Source organism: Anopheles moucheti, chromosome X (assembly GCF_943734755.1).
Source record: "Anopheles moucheti chromosome X, idAnoMoucSN_F20_07, whole genome shotgun sequence".
NCBI lineage: Eukaryota > Metazoa > Arthropoda > Insecta > Diptera > Culicidae > Anopheles > Anopheles moucheti.
This window is the reverse complement of record NC_069142.1, coordinates 569,526-589,693: the sequence shown is the minus strand read 5'-3', so window position 1 is coordinate 589,693 and position 20,168 is coordinate 569,526. Positions and strand designations below refer to the sequence as shown.

Genomic DNA, 20,168 nt, shown 5'->3' with positions numbered 1-20,168 from the left:
AGAATAGAATAGAATAGAATAGAATAGAATAGAATAGAATAGAATAGAATAGAATAGAATAGAATAGAATAGAATAGAATAGAATAGAATAGAATAGAATAGAATAGAATAGAATAGAATAGAATAGAATAGAATAGAATAGAATAGAATAGAATAGAATAGAATAGAATAGAATAGAATAGAATAGAATAGAATAGAATAGAATAGAATAGAATAGAATAGAATAGAATAGAATAGAATAGAATAGAATAGAATAGAATAGAATAGAATAGAATAGAATAGAATAGAATAGAATAGAATAGAATAGAATAGAATAGAATAGAATAGAGTAGAATAGAGTAGAATAGAATAGAATAGAATAAAATAGAATAAAATAGAATGAAAATGATTCACTTTTATTCAAATACCATTGAATAGAATATGTTGGAGTATATACGAACAATATCGTTAAAAAATAACGAGTTTAATTTGTACATAACTGTACCACACTGCCTTTGCTTTCAATATAAGAGATTGAGTGTTTCAACAGCTGGTAAAAATACCACATACATTTACTATTACTTTTGAGACAAATTTTTCGTACATTTTTATGAGTTTCACATCTGTTCATTACAGGACCGGAGCATCTTTGGGACTACGCAAAAAAGGAATAAAAATACACCAAACGTGTGATGGGAACAAATAGAAAAACACCGGCAAATGGAATCTAAACGAAACTGGAGTAAAACGCTGACACGCGCCCGCATTGATACTAGTGGCCAATGGGTAAGGCTACCATCGTGATGGGTACTGCTTGAATGCAATAACAATGCCGGAGAAGGCACGCACTGACGCATGAACGCATTGGAACGTGCCCGCCGTGAGTCGAATAACATTTCTACCGAGCTTTCGCTTTGCTTCGCCCCTGTGCTCGCAAACTTCTTCCAGGCTTAAGTCGTTCTTTAAGCTCCGTTTTCCAACCGATGGTTGATCCTCTAGGCTTTGCAAACTTTTCAACCCCCACACGGGCGGACGGTTGATCTAACGGCATCTCGCAACATGCCCGTGCAGTTCACCCGATGCGTAATCTAATTCAACCGAACGTGACCGATAAAGACCGCACCGGTCCAGTGGTTATAGTTCCGTTTGCTACCGAAATTTTGAATTTTTGCTTTCGTTCTGCTGCTGTGTATATGTTTATGTATACATAAAATCACGCTCCGGCCTCGGCAAAGAAATAACAAACCAAGTGAACCGAAAAATAGTCCCAGGGAGGCATAAACTTGAATCATCGGACAACGGTTTTCTGTACGCATTTAAACTAATGGCAGCCACTTTAGTGTCGCCTATTATTGTATAGGATCTTCCTGTTGCTAACATTTACGCAAATAAACGATAAGAAGAATCAGAACTGTCCCAGCGAGTCGTCAAACGACGGCAGACAGGTTTGAATTGAATTTTAGAAGCAATGTATCTAAAAGAGTCAAACTCCAACGGTCATTTGGTCAGCAAAAGCCGTGAGGTTATCCAACATCACAATCGCTAAGTCGCAGCTATTCAACGTTTTGATAGTCATTTTACTAACCCCCGTCCAGATCTGCTTTGATGTGTTCCATGCCTTCGTTTTCATTCCGCAGCAGAATGTGAAGCGAAACCCGGGATTGCGTTCCGATCGGGGTATGAAGATGGATAGGAATGTATTGCATCGCTGTACGGTCTTACTTTTAGGCTGCCCGAATCCCATGGATTAACCCAAATCCGGCTACCAACAGTGTAAGGCTTTACCCTGTGCAAACGGAAACAACATACACCGAAGTGGTTGGAAACACATCCAACCAGTCAGATCCCCATTTTCCGCCTGCCTTCGAACGGCTCTTCGAACGGTTCTTCAATCTGGAGTATTTTTTGGCAAGCCCGCACTTGAGCTGGTTGGTTTTTGTGCGGCTTCTCGAGTCGCGCGTGCTGTTCTAATTACTGCTATCCTACACCGGACGTGTCCGACGAAATGCGTGCCAAACACCACCAACAAAAAAAGGTTACCTGTTTTGGTAGCCAAACATGAACTCTCAGTAGGGGAAATTTTCGATTCTGCGGATTCTTTGAAATCTAGCAGCTGAGAGTTGTTGGGTGGTAGGCGGTGGGAAAGAAAATATTTGGGCCAGTTTTGCAGGTTTCTGCGAATTACTTCATTTTATTGGCCCCTTCTATTCACCGCCCTGTGCTCTGTCTAGATGATAACGATCATCGAAAAATTCTGCATTGCGCCCAGTGCTCGCACAATTGATGTCTGGTGGTTTAGCACTTAAGCTAATGTTTTGACACGATAAGTATGAATAATTCTAAAACCAAAGATAAAATTGAGTATTGCTTCGGAATGTCTTAATTAAAGCACCTTTATCTTCATAACATACATTTGTACGGAAAGCATTCGCAAAATTTGATATGTAAGTTTGTTTTTTAACTGACGAAATCTGAACAACTTTAAAAACATTTTCTGTTTTCAAACGTATTTATCAAGAACGTTAACTATTTTAAAAAATCAAATCATAATTTAAAATAAATTGTGTGATTAATGATGTTAGCTTCAGGCTCATTTTCCGTTAGTAACATTTTCAATAAATTTCTTCAATAAATTTATGAGCCTTACATGGACCCACCTGTCGTAGCAGGTGAAGAACAAAACCAACACGGAAATTAATTTTCCTATAATGAATTATTATCGCAACTCCCATCGTTCTCATTGGTGCGCATGTTGTATCAGTTGTTTAACGATGTTAAAGATGCTTTTGGATGCTATTAAAGATTAAGACCGTTTCTCGACATACGTATGCCGAACCATAAAGGGTGTCAGCCTGGAATAAACATCCGATCCACAAGGGAAAAATCTTTCACCCAATGACAGAGTTGTGGGTTGACTTAAGTCAAGTAAGTACGCTTGGGGAAAGGGGAAGATTCGCTAAGGGGTAAAAAAATTCTTTTAATTAAATTTCTGACACTTTCAAAATTTGGAAGCTACTGGGGAAGTAGACGATGGGCGGGGGGTAACGTTGTAGGTGAGAAGGAAAGGGGTTTGCCCAACAGTTTGTCATCGTTGCAAGCATTGACGGAGAAAAGGGTTCACCTAAAGCATTGGTGAATTGCTTTCAGCCCAGAAACGGTCGATTTGCGATCGAAAAATCCCTCGCACACATCCCTATCGTAAAACTTTTTAGTCAGCCATTACTGCTTTCTTCACAGAAAGAAAGTAATATTTTCCAAGCATTTTGTGCACCGTGCTTTCTCCGGACGTTTTCTTGCATAACACTTAACCCGGCCAATTACACGCACCACTCAGGAAACATAAAAGTTGAGGCATCTATTTAAAAATATATTCGAAATGTCATACGGTTTTTTACATTTCAGTTTTATTAACATGGAATAGTCACAATTTTTTCAACATGATTCAAAAGTAATACTTTTTTTTATTTTAATGACTACTAGTTGATCACTATGTAACATATTGGGTGTTAAAAAAATACTAACGTTCGTAGTGGTTTTTCCAATATTATGAAACTTCCAACATGGAAACTCCTGACATTGCGTTGCGGACAATTTCCTTAATGTAATATGTTTTTGTCGACTAAAAATTCTATATACGCGATCGAAAATGCGCACTAAATGCTAACTAAATGCAAAACGATAACGTGCATAACTTAATAATATGCTTAATGAAAACTCTACCGTGACTCTTGGTCACGAAATGTCTATTTGTCTATTTGAACTCTTGGTCTTCAAAATGTCTATTTGGGCAATTGATATACCTGTGTCACGGCCAGGCCGTTCCTTATAAAACAATTTAGATGCACTTTTTATTCTTGACCATTCGCTTTGCTGATAACCATTTTGTTTTGTTGTCCAGGAGTGCTGATTTTTTTTATTTTTACCAGTAAAGTAACGGTTACGGTTTAGGTTTTGGTTTCCATGAAGTAAAGAAAATTAAAAACAGAGCTTTATAAACCATTTGGTCTGAGTTCAATTCTAACTCAGCAGAACTACGGTACAATTCTCTTCGCGTAGGACTAACAGGTCAGCAATTGGTAATTCGTTCTTGCAAAGTGCAAAGCTTAATGTGCAGGTTCAGAAGCGTTGAATTATATACCAAAAACCCAAGGCGATATATAAGTGATAAGTTATAGTTTTGGAGCGTAAATTTCGTCAATAACCTAGTTATGAACGATATCGACTCGGTGGGCAAGTTTATATCGCTTAACGTTGTTGGTGCTGATAAAAAAGAAGAAACAGAACGATAACTATTCCATATACGGAAAAGTGTAAAATCAGATAATGTACGGTAATGATGAAGGAATGTTATGGTTGCTTTATTTTTCTTCTCATGGGGACTACAGAGACAGCTATACAGCAGCCTTTCAAGAATCGCTTCAAAAGCCCTTCAATAATCGTTTCAACTGTGCAAACGAACCTTCCTCACAGAGTGCGTCTGCTAATGTAAATGGAAGGATTAATTATCTTGCCATTTAACATGAATTGGATCACCTGGCGATTACTGGAACTTCTTTTTCTGCACGGCACTGTACCCTCACAGGACGTTTTCTGCATTTTCTGGCCTTCTTTGACCTTTATTGACTGTTGGACAGTCAATTGCGAGTACAGGGATACGAAATAGTTATGATATGGTACCGATCTAGTCGTATTATAATATGTCTGAGAAGTTCAACCATTTTTCAGAATAAATCAGAACAAATTAAATAAATGTGTCTACATGCATATCGAATGCAACGTAGAGAAAGTCATAACATTTAAGTAATCTTTATGGGATAATGCAAAATTGCAATTTATAAATCCGTTTCGTTTCACACGTTTTTTAACTAAATCGAAATATGCTAAACGACGCAAATTAGCATACTAAATTATTGCCTAATTTTATTTCCATAACTATACGATACTATATCAATTGCATCATTTCGTGCCAATATAATACTATATGAAAAAATCCCTTTTAAACAACTTTATTACCTCAACATTAATACAGTTCATATGTATTGCTTCGGGAAATACGATCTTATTTTTCCGTTATTACCTTTGAGCCACCATCAACTATGTGTCATGGCAACTGACAAGTCTCCAACCAGTCTCGGTGTTATACTCACGCTAAAAAACACTTCTAGGAGAGAGAGCTTATCAAGTCAAATAGATAATTTTATCGTCACTTTGTTTCATTCAACTCTTGCTGGTTTTTATGCCGCAAATGGACAGCACTCTCGCTTTGCAATTGTCGTTAACGCGCTGTAGCTCGTTCAGTTTGTTAGGACCAATCCTGCACTTACTCTCGCAACAGGTTAGAGCTGTCGTACCAACCCGTATCGTCTAGCGAATGACCTGACTGGGCTATGGTCCAACTTTTCAAAAGCATCCAGTACTATACCCGTGCAAGCATTTACCGTCACTCACAAATGCCGTACACCGATGGTATGAAAAAGTGTATATATATATTTCCACACCGTAAACAGCAGCCAACAATCAACGAGCAACAATTTTTTTGCACCCGGAAAAGCTTATGTATACTTGCTCATCTCGCATTCGCATAATGCACCGTTCTGCACGATTTACGCTGCAAATGGCAGGAATTTTCGCCCTATTATAATCTTTTTTCTTTTCCTTATTAATCAGGGTATCAACGTTCACCGGTCTGAATCACATTGACAATTGAGCAAAAGTTTAAATGAAATTTCAATGCCTTTTAGCACTGACAGTTCCATCAATGCACAAGGTATTGCACTATTCTCCGTACTTTAAATTGAAGCTACAAATAGTAGCTGCATTAATGAATGGAGGAGTAATGAAGGGTAAACAATTTTTAGATTTTTCGGTGCTTATAATTTATCAATTAATTTGGTATTCAAACGAATGTAGAACAATTTCAGATATCAGTAAATACTAGAATCATTGAAAATTTGTCCTGAAATATAACGTGTTATTTAACACATAACACACTAATACACCATTTTTCAATAAACACACAACTTGACACGATCGCACTAATATTTCACTTAATTTAGGCCAGAATACTATTTAAAACACATATCATTCACTAAACAGCTCTAGAAAACGTAAACAAATGATCTTTTAAAAATTTAGGTAAACGAACGACACTCATAATTTCACATTGTTCACATTGATTGTCACAAGACTCGTTTATTCTTGATTGAAGTAGTTGATTGATGTTTAGTGTCGGATAGACATGATCACAGTGCAAGTTGATAATCAGAATAATGTTGATGCGTTCAACTGAACCTGTAAACAAATGTGCTTTGTACTTTGCTTTGATGAGCTTTTTTGCTAACTTCCATATGATTTGAAGCATAGTGAAACACTTACCTGGTCAATTCGATACACTGTCCAAAATATAACAACATTACCCAATATTAGTTGATCAAATCATAATAATACATTTTAAAAACATCCATACAATGACTTTTAAGTTTGACATTCGCAGTATTAGTAATAGATGTCGTGAGCAAACATTGATTATTGCTATTAATTCACATCGTTCCTATTCATATATGGTTCAACATATTATGAGGAATATTGTATGTGTTACTTTTTTATGCGTTTTTAGGTAGTTCAAAGTGTTAAAATATGTATAATATATAAATAACATGTTTAGGCGACAAGGTACAACACCACCAGCACAAAACGAATAAGCGTTCGAACTCATTTGAGAATCAATAGCTCATTGAACGCAGTATATGTGTTACATATTTTCTACAGCAACATATATCATAACCGATGTAGAAAACATTTGATGTAGGGCAACGAGATTGAACCAGCGAAACAAATGTGTGGTATGATCAAACACCCGTAGAAGAATAAATGTAAAAGCTTCCTCGTAACGCTAACACGTGATGAAGCGGGATAAACGAGAAGCGAGAAAAACAGCGTAGAAAAAGAAAATCTGATATTTGTGGGGAAAAATTCTTCTTTCCTTACCATTATCACCACCATTAGAGGTAGCGATATGCTCCATGATTTTCGCAGACAGCTGCAACAGCAAAAAAAGACAAAAATCGGACGATGGAATTGTTACAGCAAATGGAAAGAAACCGATTCTTTCTGGCACGGAGAACAATATGATAGAAATTGGGTAACGTTGGTAAATTTTTTTTTTCGCAAACCATATTTGAAGCGCGTGCGCGCGCGTATGTTTGTGTGTCGGTATATGAGTGTGTGTGTGTGTGTGTGTGTGTGTGTGTGTGTGTGCTACGCGTAACAATTCCATTTTCCACTTGGAGGATGAGCACCAACAAAAAAATAACTCCCACTGTTGCTCGTAGGACATCTCGACAACAGTACTGTGCCCAGGAGCGTTGTTGCAGGCAGCAAGGCGGAAATCATGGAGCGGGGGGAAAGGGTGTAGGGAAGGGAAAATGTTGCTTTGCCGGAATCGGAAAAGTTACAATCGTTCGCTTCTGCCATCACTACATTACTCAGCACATCGACTCCAAGAATGTGGGCTAAGAACAACTGTGGAAATTGTGGAAATTGTGGAAGAATGCAAAAGCAACGTCTTCCACTGTTCCGGAGCACCATCCTTGCTTCTGCCGTTTCTTGCTCCGGTTATCACATCATCTCATTTACGATACCTTCGTTAAACCCGTTCCGCAGCTTAACTTCAACTCCTCCTTCCCCTCATACCGACTGTTTGTTCCTCATTACTAAAATCGCGATAATCATAACAGTCTGCGCGACAAGCACCACTGATTGATAGGCACTGGATGAAAAATGAGTATGATTAACAAGCAAACTTTCTTGCCGTTCCGTACACCGTATTCACCTTCAACCTACCACCTTTACCGGCGAGTACAGCATCGAGCCGAACGACATTGCTGCGTTTGTAGCTTCAGTTTTAAAATAAACCTCCTGCAGCAACCATCAATGTTGACAACAATGTGGTGCTTGACAGTACGTAGACGAGCGGGATGGGGTGGGTACGGTGGTCCAGTAGTGACAATCGTTAGCAAAATGGTGGTGGTGATAACGATCATCCCCAGAGGACAGTGGCATCAACACGGCACAAGTAAATACGAATTCCAACCGTGACGAGTTTCTGTTTTTTCTTTTTTTTTGTTTGGTTTGTTTGCTTTGTTTGTGCCATGTAAAGCTTTTTTTTTTTTGGAAAATCCGGGAAATCCTGTCACGGCCACGGTTCAATCTGCCGCGACATTAAAGCTAGCGTTTGGAAACAGCATCAGCTAGTTGATTACAGTGATTTCTAGCTCAAAAGTTTCCTGTTCTCAAGAAAATGACGCGCATTTGTTTCTTTTTTTGGGGTAACTTGTTTAGCTGTTGAAAGCAAATTTTCGAAAGCAAACAATTGCACTAAGCGATACAATATTTAATTTACAAACGCTAATCTTAATCCTCTTCCAGGTAACACTCGAGCGGCTGTTTGCAGTTGAAGCATCACCACCCTCGGCGTTGGTGCGTTGGTTGAGGCAACCATTAGAAAAGGATAAAAATTATGTTAACAGTATTGACATTCTTCTTGGGTGGATTTCAGTGGGAGAAGCGTTGTCGAGTGTAGGTGCACGTCACTAAACTACCCGTACTCTCACCAACTGCACGAACGAACGGACTGATGATCAACAAAATATTCCACCCCGTCAAAGGTAACAATGGCATGTCTAACGAGCAGTGGGATACGGGAAGCACCTAACCGCTTCCTTCATTGTGCTTGAGCCTACGCCTGCTGGGCTCTAGTGGAACTAGCGAACACACCTTCGCGCTGGCAGGGAACGACTTGCGGAACTTGCGGAACACCTGAACCGCAAGATAAACTAATGGAAGAAAACACGTCGCACCTCTCAGCTGTCCTGTGCGCGGTGGATATGGCAATGGGAGAATCCATCGGTTCGACAGTGCCAAAGAAAACGAAGCTAAGATAAGTACGACGAACCGCTGATAAGGACATGAACTGTAGCGCGACGCCTTAACCACCATTATATTATACAAGGTACAATCGATTGTCTAACGAAGGGGCAACGTCAGTCAGACACTCACATACGTCACCCGCGTCACTCTGTTCTGCCCACCGCTCCGCGCTTATCATACTCTAACCCTTCAAGCGATCATCGGTTTACGGTTGTCTTTACCCTTACCATATGCGTACACGGTGCCGTACGGTGTTGCTGTCTCCAGGTTGAAGGCATTTTTATCACTCGTTTAGAAGTCGACCAAAGAAAAACAAGAAGAAAATAACAAAAAAATACATACACACTCACAACTCACCGTGAAGCGCAAAAACCAGAAGCTTCTATGTTGCTATTGAGGAAGAGAAAATGAAAGTTGACTCCTACGGGTTTCCAAGAGGTGGGGGAGCAAACAAAAGAAAAAATGCAAGCTAGCGACCGTAGCGACCGAGGGAAAAAACGGAAGAACGATAAGACGTACCACTGTATCGTCAGGACACCACTCAAGAAAAGACTCTTTGCTGTGAGTTCAACTGTTGAAAACGGGTAAAATGATTGCAGGGACCCGTTCGGGACGAAGGCGCGAGCGAAAGAAAGATAACACACAGAAGGATGCTATTCTCACGTATGTTCGTGTATGTATTTGTTAGAATGTGTATGTATGTGTGTGTGTGTGTTTTGTATGTGTGATGAGTCTCACCACTGGCATGCTGACCGCTCACCACAGAATCGAAATAACCTCGAGGGACTTTTGGGGAAAGGTAAACTTTGCACCCGGTCCCGAAACCTCCATCTTCGGTTATTTATTTCCCCATCCTCCATTTTATTCTTGGATGTCCAGGGTGGACCGGACTGGTGGTGAGCGGACAGGGCAGCACGTTGGGAAAACACATAACGGATAAGCGGTGTGCTTTTGCTCAACGCAGATCTCTTTATTTTATTTTTTGTTTTGCTGATGTACTTACTCGTTTGCCCGTAAATGATGGCGATAATCAATAGCAAAAATGTTATCCAAATTCTATCCATTATTATGCGACCTGAATGTTGGTAGTTAGCAAGCGTTACGTACTCGGTTACGCTGCTACCTGCAAGCGTTACCCTTTCTCGATCCCTTTTGGTAGATGTACTTCCAAAAGGAACTACACAGCAAGGTTGCTACTTAAATACCGTAGGAGATTTTGCACTTACACAAACACACACACACACACGCGCGCGTACACATGCACTTTTTACACAAATGTTTCACTGTAATTCGGAAGGGAAAAAACTGATCCTACTGATTGACGACAACAAGTGTGAACGTTAGGGGTTTTGACACAAACAATTGATGCATGAAGACCATCCTACCCTTAGCATTGGTACAAAATTATTCTAGCGCAGAGAAACTTATCTCACCGACTCAGTAACACAATATCTGTATGATAGTTGGACGTTTGATAGAAGAGTTAGTTGAGGATGATTGTGCCTGTTCCTTGTATCTTGTGTCTTAGGTAGAAGTGACAGCGGCAACACAATGTAGCGCAACTTAAAATCACACTAAGGTTTCTGCGACAAGATGATCAATTGTCCAGGGAACATAGCATCTTGGCAGATCTCGATGCAAAGCACACTTCCGAACAGACACTTGCTTGTTACACACACATGCACTCACGCACTTTTACACTACTATTCACTTTTTTAACGGATTTTCACTCAAAACGGTACATTAATGCAAACAAAAAAGTTTTAACTCATGTATTGATTTGTCACCAGAAAAAAATGTACAGTCGTTGATACACTATTCAAAATGGACATTTGTTATCAGCTGGTGCAGCAGCAACTGTTGTACCAGAAAGATTGAAAGACGCGTGTAAGTGGCAGAACACAATTGAATGAATTTAAAACAAAAAAAATCTTTCATGCTAAAAATTCTACATCTAGTTTGAGAAACGCTAGCTGTTGTAAAGGATTTTTCTATCTTGACATCCTATTACACATCACAGCAAATGTAAAGTGTAATCGTGTAAGCGCAATCGTTAGATTCCTTCAGAAATTTTCTTGAGTCTTAGTAATGAACGTTCCGAACCGTGCCCATGCTTCTCTCATGCAATGTTAAACGTTTTCTTTGAACCACGTCCTGTTTTAGTTCTTGGCCGAGGCCAAGGTAAGGTTATGATGGCTTGGTTTTTGGACGGTTCTGATAATTAAAGGCCAAATGAGAATGTTTTTTTGTGAAATTGCCCCAACGACCTCTTGCCTTAAAAACAATCTTTAGCACACTGTTCCATGCGGAGCCATTAAGCGAATAGTTCGCGTACACTACGTCCATCAATGGTGCCACGTCATAATGCTTCTACACTTGCGTGTATGCTGCTCTTGATTTTTTTCCTGCTACTCAAAGTATTTAAGAAGTTTTTTCCTCCGCTTGGGCAAAATACCGCTGACTGTTTATGGCTAACTTTTAGTTATACCATGCCTTGAAACTTTCGAAACTGGTGAAGCTTGGATCGACATTTTCGATTTTAAACTCGGTTGTGAAACTAGTAAATGCGTAACAATTCAATTTTGCAAAGTTTACTAACTTTATATTATAGCACTTGCATTGGAATAACACTTGCAAGTGTCGAAACTGACGATCGTTACTATGGCAACTTTAATTATAGCTACTACTAATTATAAAAACTACTGTGCATTGTTTTTTTTGTATGTAAGTGTTTTGTAAGTACATGTAGAACTATGCATAACCAGCTAAACACATTGAAGTAAGGAAAGCACAAAAAATAAAAAGAACTAATTCATGCTTTCTACGTATTACATAGATTGGTGGCCAAGTAAAGTGGTTACAAACAAAATAATTAAATAAATTACAAATGTTGAAGTTGTTCTTCACATCACTGATGTGAATTTTTTTTTCGTAAGAACGGCCTGGCCGTGTCGACAACTGATATGAATAAAACACCAAACTATCCAATACCCAGCAGTGGTTTTTGACTGTAGTTTTAACTATTTCACTTAAAATGCACTTAAAAAGGGAAAATTATAAATGATAACTGTTTTAAATATTGCGAAAAAAAACATAAATGTAAGAACATTCCGAAAGTTGGTGATGATCGTCGACCTATTTGATGGACGACTTGAACTTCGTTTCTTTGCGTCGTATATCACTTGTGGAACCTATACGATCACCAGGTTTGGAATAGATAGTAACCGAACGTTGGAAATACACACAAACACGCGCAAATTGTTGTATTTTATCACACTGGCTATCCACTAAGGCTTTTAAGAAAGCCCAAAACTAGCTTGATTTAATCTTTTGCACGAGCTCGCATGCAGCTCGATTATTTCTGCATGTTCAGATATGCTGCACACTCACTTTGCCGATGATCTGGTGCAGGATGGGATTAGCTGGTAGGGGAGGGGACCTGTCCCCAAACCAGGAGCAGGTTCGATGTGTTTGAAAGTCGTATGCAACGATAACGAATGCCCTTGATCAAATTCGATCGGGTGCAGCCGCTGCTGGTAGGTGCTACTACGGTTGCTTCGACCACTTCTGCGACAGGGTGCTTGCTCGGATACGGGCGTTACGATCTAAACCATTGAACAACTCGGTCCTTACTGAGCAGCTAGTAGGTTACCAGTTGTTGGCAGCCAAAACCTTCGCCCAAACGGAAGGTGCACGTACGATGCTCCGTTGAAGCGTCCGGTGGAAGGAGCTCTGGGGGTACCCACAACCTACTACACCTCTCCCACGCAAGCAAAAACCGTACATAAAATGAGTTCTCTTCCAATTTCCGCTCGTGTCATGGGTAAGAGGCTGGTACCGAACGGAACAAAATAAATACCACTCAGGGTAAAATTTGTTCTGGAAATTCCAGTGAGTGTCTGTGCTGTTCTCGCCGAGGGTTAAATATTTTTCTTCCAGGCGCTCACGATGTTTTCTCGCAAAACGGAACCAGTACGCTTCGGGTTCAAATGAAAGCTCACACAGTTCAGAGCGACAACTGTGTCATCACCTCTTTCAGCAAACACTAACAGAAACTGTTGCATAGGAGAGTTTTTTTGTTGCCAGAAAGCTACATGTTGCTTGTCAAACAACTTCAACGCAAATAAGTACAAAGTTGGGGGCGGCCCGGTGGTGTATCGGTAGCGGCCGGTTTTGGACCAGTCTTCACACGACAGGACCGTTCCAAAATCCCATCCAGACCAATCGCCGGTACTGACTTTTCAGCTACGTGGGAAAATAAGTCTAGTAAATCAGAAATATTCAGATCAGAAATATATCAGAAATATCATTATGCCAAAAAGAAGAAGTACAAAGATAACGTTATTGCAATAACTTGCAAGAGTTATTCACATACTAAAGATATTCAAAGATTTGACACATGAATTGAATTCAATTTTTATGTTATCGTCAATGTTTTATGTTATGTTTTATGTTATGAAGGTCAATCGTATTTGTAGTTATGTGTTATGTATAATTCGTATCATTTATTTGTTGTCTTGATTCATAAAAGCTGCATAAGTAGACGAAATATTAATGTAAAAAATAACAAACATAATACAATAAACAATTTTGTTTCAACTTTTCTATAGATAATCCGTAAATTTCGTTACGTATTTCGTGGATGAACAAGTGGATTTCAAAACATTAAAAGAACAATTTCTAACAGTTAATAGCAGTAGTACTAATAAGGCAAATAAACTGCCATAATGACCTAAACGATGATTCCTAGCTTATCTTCAAAACAAATTAATTTAATGTCAACACATTTGTACGGATAAAGACCGTTTGTTTGATATTCTTTCACTGCGATTTTGTTTTGGTCACTTTAACCTCATTAAATTTGTTTAGTGGTATGAGGTTCAAAATTCCCTAAAGGGTGGTCTGGGCATCCGAATTGATTTAAAGAAAAATAAATAAATGATTCCTAATGCGCAGCTTTTAAACCGATCCCAAACTTGTTTACCTTGGGACTATTGCAGATGATTTTTTCAGTTGGTAAGATTTTGAACCTCAAATCTCATGAATTAACTGCCCAAAGATAATCCCAAATATCCGTTTAACTCAAGCACCTGGAAGCGCAATTTGTTAAACGGTTCAACAATAGTTCAAAATTCATTCAATTTTCTATGCTTCGTTGAATAATCCTGTATTTCGCGCAACGGAAGTTTTTATTTTACATTCCTTAAGATATCCACCATGAAGCAAACTCCCGTTCAGGGCTACAAACTTTGGTAACTTTGTAAAAAAGTGATGAATTCTTTTGTTTCATATAAAAAAGCAAGGATAATCGTGCGGTGTGGCGATGGTATGGGAACCAAAAGTTTTCTTAAGGGTCCTGGGACAGGTGACCATTCGAGGGCGATACTTTTCTTCGTGTTGCTTTCACACTGTCCTTCCTATCGTTCGTATGTGGTTACAAAATGATCCTTTACCCTTTCAGCTTGTTAGTGGATGGCGATGACCCTTTTTTGAACGCACTTTTTGTGTCTTTTATTAGCCCCTTTTTTACGCATACATTCAATATTCGAAAGGCAAAATAACAAATATAATAACAAAACCTTGGCATATTTACTTATGTTTTAGTTGGATTTCATTTCACCGCACACCTGTTCAATTTCCGCCTTTCGGCCTTGATGAATAGCTTGTCTGTACAGTGTGACTGTGTTTGTTTTGTTGTTGTTGTTGCTCTTCTTCTTACTCTTCTCGTCCCCTTTCCCTTTTCCACACTGCTGAGAATAGCATATCTTGTTGCATGGAACCATGCTCTTCCTTACATGCACTTTGAACCCAGCTGTCACCGAAGCATTCGTTTTCCCACGCAAGAATTTCGTGAGCCGTATTGCTTTATATCGCACCAGCAATATGGCAGTGGTTGCCGGGTGCTGCAATCAGACCGATTTATTATCCCTTCCACCTGATAGCTGTGTACTTCGTCTCTAATTTTTAATTTTTTTCCTAACTCTTTTTTTCCAAGGACAGAATGTTAAACACTCTGGGGTTTTCTCATCCTCACCAGCTATTTTTTGTATTCTTAACCTCCCTTGGCCATTTGCCTTGAATGGCCTTTTGCAGTTGGTCCAACGCACTAGCGAAACCTGGAAACTGGCATTTAGTGTTAGGTCAGGAGCAGACGTCATGCACGAATGAAAGACGAGTCAGACGCGGGAATGTTGTGATGCACGTTTAGGTTTAATTTTTCTCTCACCGTATACAGACGAATGTTCCAACACACCAACACATACGCACCTGGCTGCGTCAGTCGAGCGGTCGGGCTAAAGCTGCCTGCCTGGAAACGACAGTTTAACTGTTTAAGTTTTCATTTCTCGCTCCAACTCATTTTCATCAGTTTCCTGCTTCCGGGTTTTCTCGGTGGGAGCTCTATTCGCTCACAACCTTTCTCTCATTCACCTTCACTTACACATATGTACAGAAGGATAACATGCGTCTGTGATCGTCTATTCCCAGATTCTGTGTTTTTTTTAACGACCGCAGCTGTATTGTGAGATGTCACTCATTTATGCTGTCCCTTCTTCTTGTTGTTGTCTCTTTGCAAATTCTAGCTTCACGTTACTAGTCTTCTTTCGCACTGTATAAAACGCCACTTTTTCCTATTTGGTTCAATATTAACTCCTACATTATGTGAACGAGTAAGCAATAGAGCCTCAAAAACCGAAAAGAAGCGAGACAGAGCGTGGTGTCCATTTGTGAGAGTCATAAAACAGGAAGTCATACTCAGCGCTACTGTTGCGCTGCTCAATCTGTTGATCGAGAAAACCAGGGACAAAGTGCAGCCAGAACGGTGCAGTAATGCACGGGGGCCGTCGAAAGAGAGCATGGTTCAACAAATACAACGTAGGAGGTATGACCGGAACAGTCACTCACACAAACCGTCCAGTCGGGTCGAGTAACGGAATGGCAAACGAGCGTCAGGTGGGTGGGTTTTCGTCCCAGGACAGCAACGAGATAGGGTAGGGTGTGGGCGCCTGCGCATAGACAACTCAGCATTTGGCAAACCGTAGGTAGGTGTACGACTGGAAGTTTTTCCGAACCCTCACGACCTGTTCTTACCAATAAACCGAGCCATTGCCATCGCCGCTGTTTCAACCCTGTTGCTCAGCCCAAATACGGCGTCATACCTTCCAGCAGCGAGTCTGAAACAGCTGTTAAGGATGTATTGGTGACCCTGTTTCGTCGCATTTTATCTACTCATTCATCCTTCGCCCGTGCATTAGGCTCTCTAGCCTGCCCGAATAGGGTTCTATCTGACGCGATGGAGGCGCCCAGTCGTTGACTTGGTGGAATGGAAATCATCGGAATGGTCGCTTTTCTTGAAACAGATGCCAGAATACGCAGTTTCTTCCATAAAGTATAAGTTTGTATTAAATAATTTGTTCATGTTGGTTATTGCTACTGCTATACTAGTATAAAGTAATATATATTAAACTTTTTTATAATATTATGAAATATACTGATATATATTTAATATTTTTTATTTATCGATCAAAAATGTATTTAAAAAAAAACATTCACATGATGGTTGCATTACAGTAAAGGTTCCCAATGATGAATATAATAAACAAAAAAAAATGACAAAAATACATTACATTGTGCTATATCATATAAGCATCATATTATGAGGCTCGAGGCCACTTCACACACTGTTAACCTCATCGCACCATTTCTTACGATCTCCTTTTTTTCTACTCAACACTCTGCTTTAGCGTGTAATGTAAACAGTTCGTGTAAGTCTTGTCCGTCGGGGTAAGGGTTTTTCATTTTTTACACGTTTTTATCCTTAGTGTCTAATTTGCGTAGTATACATAGCAATGAGAATGTGATTTCTCCTCCTATTGATGAGCACTAGTTAGGGTTAATAGATTTTTAATGCTTTGCAAAAGTCGTTCGTTTCGCTGCGGTAGTAATGGTGCAGATTGAATGAAGTGTAACGGAGCAGCATTAGGCACGAGCAGTGAACGGGCTTAAGGTTTTTGCGTCAAGTAAGTACGGTAATATTAAATTCGCTTAAATAAATATTAACTAAATATTAATATTATAAGGGTTATTTGGGGTGGTATTTTTGGGTATTTGGGTATTTATTTTTGGGGTGGTCCGAGGGTTGATATTATATTATATTATCTATATTAATGGATTTATTGGTAAAGTTTTGAATTAAATTATTCTAACTTATAAAAAAAGGAGCAGCGTCCCATGTTGAATTGACGGGAGAGGAAATATTTTTATTTGCGTGATGCTGCCAAAGGTCTACGGGGAGCTGAGCCGAAAGAAACGTTAAAACGGGGAAATAAACTTACTGTAACATACGATAGACAGCACACACATGCACTGCACAACAGTCGATAAATCTTGAAGCTTAAGCTTGCTTATCGCTCTCGATCGATAACACTCACAGTACAATTGACTGTCAATCGACTGGCGGAAACTGGCGAAGACACCAATTAGCACACTAAAGCCAAAACAATTAAACTACTTTACCATCCCCCATCCCCTTCCTCTAACCCTTTCGAATGAAATACGTCCTCTAACTATGGAAGTTGGAGGCAAAGTGAGAAATAATAAAATATTGATTTTAGATTTTTCCTATGGTCCTCTTGTTCTCCTGTTTATCGCTTCAAGTAAAGACATTCACAAATGTATGGAAAACTGCATAAAAACTGTGCGACGCAGAAAAAAATGCTGAGAAAATGTCAAAAATTGTTGGAACGCATGGATGCAGTAATCTTTACCGTACAAAAACTGTGAGACAGATTAAAAAATATCCGGCCATATGTCATAATGCTTTTAGAAACCAATAAATTGCAGAATACTCTGTATAAAACTACTACGTAGATTCAAAAATCAATCCATGCTACAAGAAGGCCAGTCATGATCAGATTCGATTCCATCCCGGTGATGTATTAAACGCTTAGTTCATGGGCATAGTAACGTTTAGCTCATAAAACATAACATATAAAATTTTCATAATTTAATAGCTAGGCTTTCACTGCTGCAAGCATTTCTAGGCACGTTGTTCAACCATTCAATCTGCAACTTGTAGTTCCTTTCCATAAGAAAACGGAACCAGAACGGAGAAAAATTAGCATTTTTAATTATCATCGAAACGAACGTCTCGGTTGTTGCTCCACGCCACCGGTAGCTAAAGTTAAACTTGACGAAGGACCAGTATATGCATACCATGGACGTTGTCTTGCAATGAGTTTTAGCCGATTTTCGGTGGAGCTTTGGCTCAATCTTGTTACGAAGGAAATGTTCGTCTGAAACACTGAACTCACGCTTTTGCGCGAAGAGCGGAAAAGCTACGACGGAGGTGAGTGGGAGCATTTGCGGAGGTAATATGCAAATCGATGTAATTATTTGGACCGCCTACCCTATAACGAGTTTCCTACATGATAAGCTATGGTAAGATCCTGACAAGATTCAGCCATATAAAAGTGTGAAGAAACATCTGTTTCAACGACAAAAATACAGTGCACGGATGGTTTAAAACAAATTTTCATAATTATAATTTACTACAAAGTTACTACTGTTTTTTTAATGATTAATGTATGTTCTTACACTTAGTTACCAAATTATTTTCATTAGCTTCTGATCATCTTGCGTACGAAATAAAATTAACTCATGAATATTATGTGTTACCAGGGTAACAATATATTTTGCCTGACTACACAATTACGTTTAGAAAACATAATTCTTACAAGCATCTAAGCAAAAATTCTACAGCTCAGAATATGAATAACTTAATTCATTATAGCTTCAAATATGCAAAAGTTGCTGCATGTTGTCTTGGCGTGTTCTCAAATTTTGCTATCAAAAACCTATCGTACAAAAAATTGCACGTGTCAAAAGCATCACACGGCTACCATATTGAATATTGGAAATCCAAAACTTTTTTCTGTCATCACAAACCGACATCTAGTTAACAACATTTACCCAAGTTAGCGTTTTTTTACTCGTTTCGATATTTTGCATGAATTCAAATCAACCAGAAAGTGGCAAAAAACGTTCAACTTTTGAAACGTTGCACAAGTAGACGGTAACAATATTTTTTTCTTTTGCATTCCACGTGACAAACTATCGATTAACTATGGATTTGCTTATGTTTCAACACTTTTATCATAAATAAACACCTAAAACCGAGAGTGCAAAATCTACATCTCACTTGTCATCGTCAACCTCGCGATATCCATGTGCTAATACGCTACACTGGATGGCACGCCAACGTCGTTTAAAGCAACACTTGATAACGTATTGAAGACAATTTTGTTTGCGAGTTGTTGATATCTTAAAGAAACTATTATCGGTACCATGTAACAGCGCTTGAAGTTGGCAGAATTTGGTTCCAATGATTTCAAAATCCGACTGATAACGTTGTTTTTTTTTACATTCCGCAGGTATTCTAAGGATTTTGAACCAAGCAGCACTGGCAGGTAAAAATGTAATGTAAAAGGTTTATAACATTAAAAAGCACTGCTGACGATTTGCAACCATAATGTTGGAAGAAAATAAACCCTACGTGCACCCTGGCAGGTACGCTTTAATAATTTATAAGAAAATGTTAACAAAGGGCCAATGAGATCACCTATTTCAAATGACAACACCCTCGTTTGAAGTGTCTGGCCCGCAGCTTCAGATTTGTCTTTTTACTATCTGGTATTCACGAGGCGTGCCGACCTCTGGACTAAACTATAGAACCAAGTCTACTGCTATTGTTGCTGTCGACCATAACGATAACCTGGCTTTTCTACACCTTTTTCTACGCCTTTTTTACATTCCAATCACTACGTTCTTAGCACGATCACGTTATTACAAAGTGAGAGCTATAGAAAAATAAACTATTTCGCGGTGCACCTAATAAATACTGAATCCCTAGCACATTGAATCTCTAGATATACTCTTGCCCATAAATACGAGGCAAAATAAATACACATTTCGTAATTAAAATCGTACTTCAAAATCTGGAAGAATCTTATCCAACATCCAGAATCCAAGAAGAATCTGATCAATAATCTGGCGGGTCTTGAAAAGAATACTAATTAACTCAAGATTGCAAACGGTCACAAAGCATAATATGTTGTCTAGATCGACGGTTGCTTCCGGTCACGTTGAGTCAAATTCCCTTAATAACCCCAAACTAACTCCAGTACATAATTTGAACACGATGCTAACTATTACACTCTACAACACTGTTGTTGCGTATTGCATAATCTATGTGACACGTTGAT

At 39.0% G+C, this 20,168-nt stretch overlaps 1 protein-coding gene across 1 annotated transcript in view; it reads right to left on the bottom strand.

Annotated features, from left to right (window-relative positions):
• LOC128307265 (uncharacterized) overlaps positions 1-9,971 on the bottom strand; it is a 73,219-nt gene extending 63,248 nt beyond the window's left edge. The window contains exon 1 of the mRNA XM_053045026.1: positions 9,911-9,971. Within this exon, the coding sequence (XP_052900986.1) occupies positions 9,911-9,971 (61 nt within the window). The remainder of the gene's footprint in view (positions 1-9,910) is intronic.
• Between the last annotated feature and the right edge of the window lie 10,197 nt (positions 9,972-20,168).